At 42.2% G+C, this 11,292-nt stretch overlaps 2 protein-coding genes across 4 annotated transcripts; both read right to left on the bottom strand.

The window, feature by feature from the left end:
- Positions 1-2,829: 2,829 nt before the first annotated feature.
- Positions 2,830-11,125, bottom strand: LOC104072158 (molybdopterin synthase catalytic subunit {ECO:0000255|HAMAP-Rule:MF_03052}). Of its 3 annotated transcripts, none has more exons than XM_009579464.1 (7): positions 10,958-11,125; positions 8,334-8,480; positions 7,330-7,451; positions 7,079-7,214; positions 6,043-6,196; positions 4,488-4,611; positions 2,830-3,308 (listed from the first exon to the last, which is right to left on the bottom strand). In XM_009579464.1, the coding sequence occupies exons 4-7, from the start codon at positions 7,197-7,199 to the stop codon at positions 3,240-3,242; spliced, it is 468 nt and encodes a 155-aa protein (XP_009577759.1). In that variant the 5' UTR covers positions 7,200-7,214; positions 7,330-7,451; positions 8,334-8,480; positions 10,958-11,125; the 3' UTR covers positions 2,830-3,239. The 3 variants fall into 3 exon arrangements, with proteins under 3 accessions (XP_009577759.1, XP_009577758.1, XP_009577757.1); XM_009579462.1 differs by lacking the exon at positions 7,330-7,451 and adding an exon at positions 8,163-8,234 and having other exon boundaries at positions 3,199-3,308; positions 7,079-7,229; positions 10,958-11,118; XM_009579463.1 differs by lacking the exon at positions 7,330-7,451 and having other exon boundaries at positions 10,958-11,098.
- Positions 4,493-11,119, bottom strand: LOC104078011 (molybdopterin synthase sulfur carrier subunit {ECO:0000255|HAMAP-Rule:MF_03051}-like; the record flags this gene model as incomplete). The annotated part of the gene is made up of 5 exons (XM_009579465.1): positions 4,493-4,611; positions 6,043-6,196; positions 7,079-7,214; positions 8,334-8,480; positions 10,958-11,119. Coding segments are annotated over 2 exons (289 nt in total), but the record flags the coding sequence as incomplete, so codon positions are not given.
- Positions 11,126-11,292: the final 167 nt, after the last annotated feature.

The following is an 11,292-nucleotide window of genomic DNA, read 5'->3' as shown; positions in this document are numbered from 1 at the left end:
CCGTCTCTCGGCTGCCACCTCCTGGGTAGGCTCCTTACAGCACAGTCCCGCCGCCCCCTCCTTTATTTCATGACAATCCATCAGTTCCTGTTTTCATAGTACACAGCAGGCTGAGATTCTCTTGAGAACAGAGCAGAATGGAAGATCAAAATCAGGAAAGGAAACTCTTAAAATTAAGCAATGCTGGTATATGGACGTTCTGCCAGACAAAGGGATGGATCAGTGTATTCAAATGCTGCCAGCCAAGACCAAGACATCTTCTCAGAAGGACAAATGCTCACTCTGAAGACATGTACTTCCCTTCCACAAACACCCCTCATCTGGCAGACGTCTACAGGAATCATACGATGGCCCTCTGGTCTGCAGCATCTGTTCCTCGGAACATCTGTCTGCACCTGGAGCCACCACCTCAGCAGCACGCTGTGACACAGCTGGAATAGCCACGGAGCGGTGCGATTCCCCTCCCCTATAGCCAAGGCAGAGAAACAGCTGGACTCACCCCAGAAAGCTAGGACTGCATTGTATATTGATCTGCAGCTGCCTATCATCCCACTCACGGACCTTACCAGAACACAAGGTAGCCCTCATCATGCAGCAGCCTAGTCCTGCATGTGTGGAAACCAGGACATGTGCAGCCACATCTTTCCCTGACACGCAGTCAGACACAGCTGGGATTCATCCCCTGGCTTGGAAATTTGGAAGCACTTCTGGGTTGCTCCAGACATAGCCTTAAGCAGCTATCTTAGAACAGAGTAATTTGCCCTCTTACGATAACGTTGCCCTATCAGAGAGTAGCCCTACAGAGGGAGCCGGAACACGGAGCTCAGAGTATGGACTTAAATTTCAGTGAGATACATTTTACCTCTAATTATGCACATCATCCCTCCTAGGGGCATTTCCATTTCGCTTTTAGATGCCAGCTGAAGAACCCAAAGTTACACAAGACTGATACATCATTGTTCCAGAACAAAGCAGTACTTGCCTCATGCACAGCTAGGGACACAAAATGACATTTCATTGTTTTGACCATGGCAGCGTACACACATTGTAACACTCAGCTGTGACTCAGTACAACATCTCTTCCATTCATTGTTCCTGGTCACTGTGGGGAAGTACACAATTATTCTTTCTCTTCTTTTCTGCACCCTCCTTCCCAGCTGTATTGCTGATGGGGAAGGTGCACTTAAGGTCACCCTGGAGAAATCTTCCAGGAGACTGCAGCACTGGAGAGGCACTAGTGCAATACAGGAACTGCCCCTGGATCATAGGGCCCCAAGTACAATTTAACTGTTCTAAATACCACTATTTTTCTGTATCAGAGCACAGCACCAGCATGTTTTACTTCATTCATAAACCATCCACTACAAGGCAAGCTAGCCATTTATTTTTGTGAAATTAATACACTAATTAGTTGCATGGTAACAGCAAACATGAACATGGAAAAAAAGAACACCAAAAATGGGAAAGTTTGTGTATTTCTTTCTTTTCTAAAAACAAAAAGAATTATTTGACAGAGGAAGTGATCTATACTCAGGATTCTGTACAGTTCCCGGTAAAAATGATATTCAAATAGCAGAGGGCTTCTCTCCAACCTCCCAAGCAAAGGAAAATTCAACCTTGAACTTGCTCAGCTCTGCCTAGATAGTAGGGTCCACACGGTTGGAGGCAGCGCAAGGAGCAGCTGCTGTTTTGCAGAGGAAGGACTTGCTAACTTCCACTGAGGGAAGTGCATTAGTAATTTAACAAGCACAGTTTAACCATGCTTCTGCCTGAAGTTGTATGTTTCATTGGGGTTTACTTAATCCAGATACAGTAACCATCTCTAAGTATAAAACTGATTGAGATCACGGGGGAAAAAAAGATCATCGCCTATTTTCCTCATTTTATTTTGTGCAGCTAGCAGCTGTTTGTACATTTTTACTGCAGACACGATGAAATGGATTACACAGCTGAGGCTTAAGTCTTGTGTGATGCAATGATATATAAACTTGAGCAAATAATTTTACTTTTCTTTACCTCATTTCTCTTCCTTTATATCTATCTTGTCTACATTGATAATGATGACCAGATAAAACTGCCTCTCAGTGTTAGTAAAAATGCCATACACAATGGGAATTTTAACTCTTAGCATCTAAACACTATCATGGCACAGTACAATAATATAAATAAAATGATCTCACTCAGATGAGCAGCCCATTGTTTCCAGTGGAAGCACAGGCATACTATGTCAGTCTTTTCCTCTTTTAACTAGGTTTCAGAACAGTAACAAGACAAAAACTGTATTAAAATCATAAATGTGAATATAAATGCATATATAAACTGCAAAAAGTTCAATAGACTCACTCTCCTTTGAAAAACTAATCCATTTCGATGACTTTGAATCCTAACATGTCTAAAGTCAAACTACTAAGACTAATTAGATGTATAGTTTTCTATTTGTAATAATAGCTGGCTTTTTTTTTCCTGCAGCACCATACAATTACACAGCCAAAAAAGCTCTTTCAAAATTGATCATGTCTAAACATCATTAAGTAGTTACAGGTTTGTGTGTTATTGCTAATGCAAGTTTGTTGCTGGTAGAGTATTAGATCTAACTTTGAATCAAGGTCTGTCTGTATTTTTTTAATGCAATGGACTTGTAATATCAGCTGCACAGTAAAAATGTTTCTGTGAGACAGAGCTACTGCAATGTAACTACTAAAAAGTTAATAACTCTGGGGTATAGTTTATATTTTCTTCTCTGTCTGTACCAAAATGTTTAATATACTTCAAGTAGCTTTCATGTTACAAGAATGTCAAAATAGCATAAAGCTTGCAAACTGATTCTGCAGTCATATAAAATTAAACTACTCAAGACTTTTTTTTAAGATTAAAAAAAAATCCAATTGTCCTGTTATGATCTCTCATGCAGACAGTGAACACAGACTACTAATGTAAAGGCATTAAAGCAGTATATATCACAGAGGACTAAACACCTTGCAACCAAGAATTTTATGGAAGATTGTTTTAAAAACTGACTCCATGTTGAAATGCACAAAGAGACAATTTCAAAAGAGAGTCAAGAACACTTAAAAAGCCTAATTAGTACTCATTCATTTCATTCAGTTCTAATTAAATTATTCAGATTGAAATGTCTATTACAACTGCTTAAAAACATATAGATTCTCTGTAAAAACAACTCAAAGCTAAACCAGTATGTTCATTAGGAACAGTAACACTTTATTTTTAAAAGAGTACAGTTATTTTTCTGAATTTGCCCAAAAGCATTCCTTGTTTTCTTTCCAAGAATATTCATCCTCATAAATCTCCTGCAAATATAAACAAAGAATGGGAAATATTGTGGGAGTCTGCTACATACACCCACAAGCCAGGCCAAACAACTCAACAGCCATCCTGCTATTATTTACTGATCACAACAGGACTACACAGCACTTGGCTGGCAAACAGAAAAAAGGGCAGCACCCTTAGAACATACTGACTTACATGTGGGCAGATGCTGAACCTCAGGCCGAGCCCCATTAAATCTGGAAGGGCCCAAATATACTTAAGTCAATTCAAGAAAGAGATCTACAAGAAATGATGTAAAAGCTGTAGTGTGCACAGCACTCGTGTAAAACGGCCCTTTTTACATGTTGCCATGTTAACTTACTCTAATTTTTAGAAGAGCATTTAAGTGTATACAAAATGTCAATATTAAAAAAATAAAAATTACAACAAAACATGAAATACAGTAAGTATTAGATCTTCAGGACAGACTGGACTACCCAGCAGCAAATTCAGCGGGGCTCTGAGCCCCTGATTGTTCTTTCCCAAGACCACAGAACTCCAGTGTCCTGAAAGAGGTGTCAGAAAAGTGGAGTAATGCAGAGAACATCACTGTTACCACATGCCACGTTCTGCCTGGGAGAGAAGGCAGAGGTAATGCTCATTACTTGCATGCAATACTGTGGTTATGCAATGAGGCACTTCCTAGACCTGGGTTGGTCTCTCCACACATTGTTGTGTCCCCATACTAGCTTTGGGACCTCTGCTGATCCCTTCATTGTGTGCTGTTGCTTAATGCTTTGTGTTTTCTCAAGGCCACAGGGATGAGGGGAATACAGAAAGACAAGAAATGCCACTTTTACTTGCAAACTGCAACGCTGTCCAAAGCAAAGCTGACTCAAAGTTCTTCCACAAGCCTGTGCAGAACTGAGTTTTGCCATTCAGAAGAGGAGAGCTCAGGGCTCCTTCACTTTGATCCTAGGATGGCGTTAAAAGGAAAAGGAGCTGGATGCTACAGGCAAGGGAGGGCCTTCCAGGTGCCCTATCTGCCACGGATGGGCCTGGCTGCATTAGAGGAAACTGATGCTAGACATTGGCATCCCGTCAGGAGCAACTGCTGCCTGTAATGCTTCCGCTGCTTCCCTTAAGAGCAGCAGCAGCCTTTAGCCCAGCTGTGTAAGACCCTGGCACAGGTCGAAAATCAAATTTGTCCCCAAACATACCTTTTTCCATATTGGGACGGATGCTTTCAAGGTATTGATGCAGTACATTACAGCTTCAAGGGATTCTGCTCTGTGTGGAGAGGACACTGCAATAATTACACTTGCTTCAGTTATTGGAACCACGCTAGGGAGAGAAGAGGAACAACAGCAACTTTAGCTAATGCTTAACATCAAGAGCACCCAAAAGTTGTGGCCATGTCACGTCAGTATTCTGGCCACACGCTCTCCTGACTCACTCATACTGAGTAAGTGTCAAGCCATGTCCAAAAGATTATACACTTCTTAAAAGAAAGAAAACCACAACCAAAATCAGTACCAGATGTCAGAATCCCACGCTTTAGAATAAATAAACCCACCAGACATAGGCTTTTTTCTTCCATTCTTTCTTTTTTTTAAATAAAGTCTATAGAATTAAGAGGGGAAAATTGCTAACTTGCAACAATGCATAGGAAATTCACTGGAAGCAGGCTTAATAATGAACAATAACAAGTTAGGAACAGCCAGTTCTTATCTGAAAACCTAAGAAATCATCTCAGTTTGCACAAGAATTTGTGAAAGAAGAAATTAAGTGCCTCAAACTATGCAGATTTTGCAATGAAACTTAATTTTTGACAAATGCAGATTTCAAATTACGAAGTTTTTCCTGTTTGGTGTGGTGTTTTCCAAACTTAACAGAAGTAGCAAAAGTTTTATGTTGCTCCTCACAAGGGTAGTATTCCCAAAAGCTGCCTCCCAACCCTTCCTCTATAGTAAGACTCCTCTGGCAAACAGTTCATAGGAAAAATCTAAGCTTAAATGCTTTGAGCTGCCCACAAGAGAATCACTCTCTCTATTGACTATACAGGAAATCTAAGGAAACTACCCCTCAGAGCTAGTATTACCCTTTGTGATCACCTCCTAAGTTCCTTCTGCTGAAAGAAAAGGAAACAAGCATTTGCAACAGACTCTGCAAATCCTGCTAGCTTCAGTGAGAAATCTGATGAACAGTGAAGGCTCAAGAGTATGTCAGACACTAGTATTCCACGTTTTGAACCCAACAGAAAATGCTTACCCAAGACTCAAGGAACAACAGGAGGTTCTCCAGCAAGCACGGCTGGCAATTACCATGCCCCTCCCCTCCCCACAGTCTAAGCTTTCAGGTTCCCTATGGCGTAATTTGACTTAAATCTGACAATAAGAACATTCTGCAGCACCTCAATGAAAAGAAGAAGGAAAAAGAAAGTGCTGCCGACTTCACATCATTAAAAAAAAAGACAAAACAAACCAACAGCCTCCCTCTTCCTGGAATGAAATCTCAATCCCTTCTCCCCACTTTCAAACCAGCATCAAGGACCCTGCAGGCTAAAAGTGGACTATAGGCAAACACTACCAATACATTTTTGAAAAGACAATTTTCAAAACTTAGCTCTAGAACAGGAGCTTGATCCTGCAGCCAGCTTTGCTGCATGACAGTTTATAAAGACTCCTGCACGTCCTGCAACTATATATGCACAGCCATGCACCAGACAAGGATTAATACTGCACCTGCAGAAGGATGGGGTCTGGCCATACATACCCAAGTCTATGGTGCACTGCAATATGTTTGACTGATGGCCATTTCTGTCTAACATCTCTGCAGATTTTCTTTATTTCGGTCTCTGCCATCGAAGTATATGCTTCATATTCTAAGTGAATCACTTTTTTGCCTTCAAAATTATTTCTTGTGGTACCTAAACACAAATGATTTATCAACCAGAAGCACTGAGTAAATAAATATACATCATATATTTATAATGTAATATATATTATATATTTATTATATAATAATACATTATACATAAATACTGAGTAAAACCCAGGATTTCCTGCTATGGTCAAAGCCAGCACTGCACAAATATAAACAACCTCCCCTAATCATGGCTGTGTAAAGAGATTCTTTGAACAAGAGAAATCTTTAATATACAAGGAAGAATTTAATTTACACATTATACAAGTCTGCAGGCTCTAATGCCCAAGGCTGGGACATCTTCTGTGGTAACTCCTAAGGTGCTATTATTGCATTTGCCCATGCAATGTTTAAGTGCTCAGTGTTTAGAAGCCCAGTAGCATTGAGGCTTAAGCACAAAAGGGTTTCAAGATCTGTACCATGTACATTAGGCAACAGGACAGAGCTATCAGCCTTGACCTTCAACAGCCCATGGGTAAAATAGTACTTTACTTTCAACCAAGATCTGAGTTGCAGAAGCTTTCATGCAGCTGTGGACCTGTGGTTTGCATAGCCACAACATCCCACTTCCCACCTTGAACAAGGTGTGTCCGAGGGGATGGGAGAAGAGCTCCCAAGCAGTCCTGTACTCCAGAGCTGCTGTTCTGTTCAGCCCCAGGATAGCCACACCAGCAGGGAAGCAACTCACCACTTTGTCCCAGTGCAACTGCTTAAGAGCTGCCATGGTCTTGTTCTAAATAATTCAGAACGTGTTTTCCAAACATCCTGGGTTCAGTCCAGGAATTTATTTATTTGAGAAGCACGAGTTTGGGGCGTGGACAATCTAGGTTCCATTTATTCGACTATTAACACACCCAGAGATACAGGTCAGAAATACTAAACTCACCAATGAACAGAGACACTGCCCCACAGTATGGTGAAATGACCAGCTCTGACACTTCATCTACAGAGAGCTTTTCAGACTTGAGCTTGATAAAATCTTTTGGCACATCTTCGCTTTCATCCATAGTTGACTAGAAAAGCTGAAACCAAACAGACTGGTTGTTGGTTTTGGCGACACTAGCATTGGCCAACTGCTTTTCATCCAGTGCTGATGCTCCAATTTATGCATAAAACATGCATCATCTACTTCCTCACCCCAAGAGACCAGACTCCATGGCAAATTCACATCTCAGCAGACTTGCTGAGAGAATATTAACTGCAATATCAAGCAATGACCTGGTTTTTAATGCATACAGGTTACTTCCCGGTAGGAAAGTCTGGTCCAGTAGGACGAAACTAGAACTGGTGTGAGGTCCCAGTTTAACAGTACCGTCAACCAGCATGGACCACTGTGCTAGTACATCTGCGGTCAGATTGTTAGCCCCTTCTCCCTATCTCACCCTGAAATCAAACACAGTTTAAAACAGAGATTTCTGATAAACACGGATTAGAGTTCTAATCCTAAAGTTTAATATGCTCTCGAGGAAATTCAGGACCTTATACTATCGGCCTGTTTCAGTGACACAGGAGACACTTCTAATTTCTCTGAGTAGAAACCACTCATCAGTTCACCTAAGAATGAGGAGGAAAAGAAGTACTTTGAGCAGCAGCAATGGAACAAGCTGCAGTAAATACATGGACTGGCACTTGAAAGCATGCAAAGAAATGAAGCTATTCTAAGGACACCTGTTCCCTTGATTACAACAAACAAACAAACAAACAAACAAAAAAGTTTTTTTTAAGCAGCAGTCAATTCTTTTTCTGTATCATCTTCTCTGCTAAAAAGTGGCAGGAGATTTTTCATTATTTTTAAGCAAGCTGGGTATCCACTGGCAGCCAGAAACACCTATGAAAGAATAACAAGACGTAAAACCCAAATTCAAAACAATGCCTGACCTGTCTGGCAGTTTTCTTCCATTCACTGCATGTATGTTAATCATTTATTGGTGCACCAGCTTACAGTTTCTGGTCAGCTGGTTCTCTCCAGCAGGAAATGCAAGTTATGGTCTCTCAAAAGAGTACCGGGGTGGAGGAACAGAAGTGCAAACACATCTCTGGACCTGAACAAAAAAAGATTATTGGAACATTATACAGAATCCACGAGATATGTTAGCATGGGATGACACTCCATAGGAAACTAAGCAAGAAGTAATACCTACCGAACAGAACTGGGGCAGATTCAGCCTCCACTAATTGGTGGGATGATGGCAACCTCGTCTCCGGACTGCAGGACCAGGAGCTGATCTCCAAGAAGCACGTACTCCTGCCGAACAGCAAAAACCACTTGATCCCGGATGACAGCAAGCCTGAGGGGGATTGGCAGGAGCACAAATAGGTTTCTAAATAGAATGTTTGCATTTAACCATGCGATTTCATTAAACAACAAACTGGTGCACAGTCTAGGCAGCTGAGGTGAATACCACTGAGACTTATGCAACTCTGCTTCCAATACACTTTCAAAAATACAACAAACGCCGACCTCCTACTCTTGGATTTTCTCATGGTGACTAAGGAGAAACCAACTCAGTATAATTCTCAGAAGTCAGGAATTGGATTTGTCATAGGCCTACATCAGAACAAACCAATGTATACCAGACCCACTTCAGCAGCTTCTAACAAAGAAGTAGGTAACTCAAGAGGTAGCAACCATCCAACCATTCAGGATTAGAAGGAAATGTTCCCCTGATTCAGTCTGGCTGGACTGGGGCAATTTTCTTACATGGCAAGAAGCACTGCAAGATGCTATTCGCGAGATCTCATCAAGATTCAGCGGTCAAAGAGCTGCTCTTGTTGTGTAACCTCACAGTTTATGAGGTTTTGGGTCTTTTGTACTTATAGGTCTGAAATTAGCTATTGATAAGGAGTGGCAACAGAGCTAAGAGGGCAGATATGTGAGTTTTCTGGCAGATCTTCTATGTATTTTTTGATTTCACATCTGTGAGATGTTGCTGTGAGAGTCCACAGCTCTGGATACCATGAGGCAGGGAGTCACTTTCATGACTAAATGCAATCACACAGTGAGTATAAGCGAGTATCAACACCAGTAAGTTACCAGAAAAAGAGTGCCAACGTTTTACTTTAGAAGGTGCAGGCATGATAACTGTTATTGTTTGAGACTACAAAATCTGACACAGACAGCAGAGAGCTGTATTGCCTAGAAACAAGTATGCAAGCCAAAAGGGTACAAGCAAAAATCATCTTATTTCCTACCAGCCAGATAGACAAAAGTAGGCAAGGCACAGGCTGAGAAAAACACAGTAGCACTGACTCAGAGGGCAGACTGAAGGGAGGGACTGTATGAAAGTAAAGCAAGCCACTGAGGAACTGAGCGCAACTATGGAACTGAAGTGCCCATTAGAAGGATGGGCTCTAATTAATGTCACTTGCAAGTTAATTCACTGGGGAAAATGGGTGGAACAGAAGAGCATTGTCAAGTATGCTTAAGCTGCAGTTGGAATATCCATTAGCAATGTGAATAGAAGTCTGTGGTCAATGCCCTACAATTATGTTGAGTTTTTCCAGAAAAGCTAGGAGCAGAAGCATTTTCCAAGAAGGCTGCTGTGAAGTAACTGCACATGCAAAATATACTGCCCCAAGTCATCATTCATAAAAGGACAAAGTTGACAAACTATGGCAAACCAACCAAAGGTGCTGCTGCTGCTTCTGACACCGAATAATAGGCTGCAAAGTAAAATACACTCATTCCCTACTGCCTCCTCCTCCCCCAAAACACACTTAGTCTCAATTCTCTGTGAGGAAAAGGCCCCGGTCTAACATTTGGTTAGAGCTTCTCATTTGAAAACAGACGCCATTGCTAAACAGTTAATGTTTTTCATAGCCTTTGAGAGTAGATCTAATAAAGAAGGGTGGTGCGTAAAGGAAGACTTTGGCACTGAAGTCCAAAGTTATGGAAATTCCAGTGCATTCAGCACTAAATCCTGAGGACCTCAACTCTTTTATACCTTACTTTTTGGTTTTTTCTCCACTTCCCCCTCCCAAATGGTATCGCATCTTTGTCTATCAGACTTATTCTTGACAGGACTGAGCACCTTCCCTCAGTCTTAACCTGAGGGGGGATTTCTGCTGACACTCCCAAAGAGCACTAGTGCCACAGGGATTCCTTACCACGCACACCTAGCGCTCTCTCAGGACCAAACTCCCTATGAAATGCAACCAGCAGTGTGGGGTTTTTTTTTTCAAAGCAGAGGAGGTTGAAAGTGGCTGACCCTATTTCCTATGTAAGGGTGGCTGGAACCCTGTGGCAGGGTTTCAGCTCCCTTCCTGACCCACTTTCCAGAGTGTGCCATAAGCTCAGACCAACGGCTAACAGTACAGTTCAAGATAAGTGATCCAAAACACCTGCACATTATCATGAATTTCTTATTTACTGCCCTGGCTGTGCTTGCTCCCTCCTTGAGACATCTCACCTTCTCCACAGGTTAATAACACAGCTCAGTTTTCACATGCAACGGAGTTACCGCACCATGGCCCTCCTGGACAACGGGCCACAGGTCTTACAGTACCCCTCAGGCGCAACTCTTGGGTACATTCATTGGACATAGTCTTTCATTGCGTATGCATAAAGCTATAGCATTTCCAATTGGCCAAAACACAAAACGCTTGCTGCAGGTTACAAGAACAAGGTAATGTCACTGTTTTTATGGTATTAAAGTACTGACATGTGTTCCAGCTCAACTCTAAACGCTGAATTTGTATTTACCAAAAAGCCCCCAAGTCCCCCAAGTTAATCTTTGTGCACCTCACCAGCAACTTTCCCGAGTACCTTGGGTGAACCTTGACGATCTCCTCCCAGAGCTGCAGAGAGGTGATCTGCCGCGGCACAGAGAGCGTCTCGCAGCGCAGCCCCGCCAGCTCCGCGCTCCTAGCGAAATACAGCACCGAGACCTGCTCGGGGAACAAACGCCGGTCAGGGGAGCGGGGCCTACTGAAAAAAACACCGCTGCTGCACATTAATTTCTCCGCAAATACCAAAACAAACAACCGAAACCAAACCAGCGGGAGGAAAAGCTCTCCCTGCCTTTTTTTAACGCCGATAAGCTCTGTCGCGCTCCTCCTGTCCCGGCTGTCACAAGGAGAGCAGGGAAGGGCGGGGGGGGG

Source organism: Fulmarus glacialis, unplaced genomic scaffold (genome assembly GCF_000690835.1).
Source record: "Fulmarus glacialis isolate BGI_N327 unplaced genomic scaffold, ASM69083v1 Scaffold38216, whole genome shotgun sequence".
Lineage (NCBI taxonomy): Eukaryota > Metazoa > Chordata > Aves > Procellariiformes > Procellariidae > Fulmarus > Fulmarus glacialis.
The sequence above is the reverse complement of the archived record's forward strand: the minus strand, read 5'-3'. Positions and strand labels throughout refer to the sequence as shown.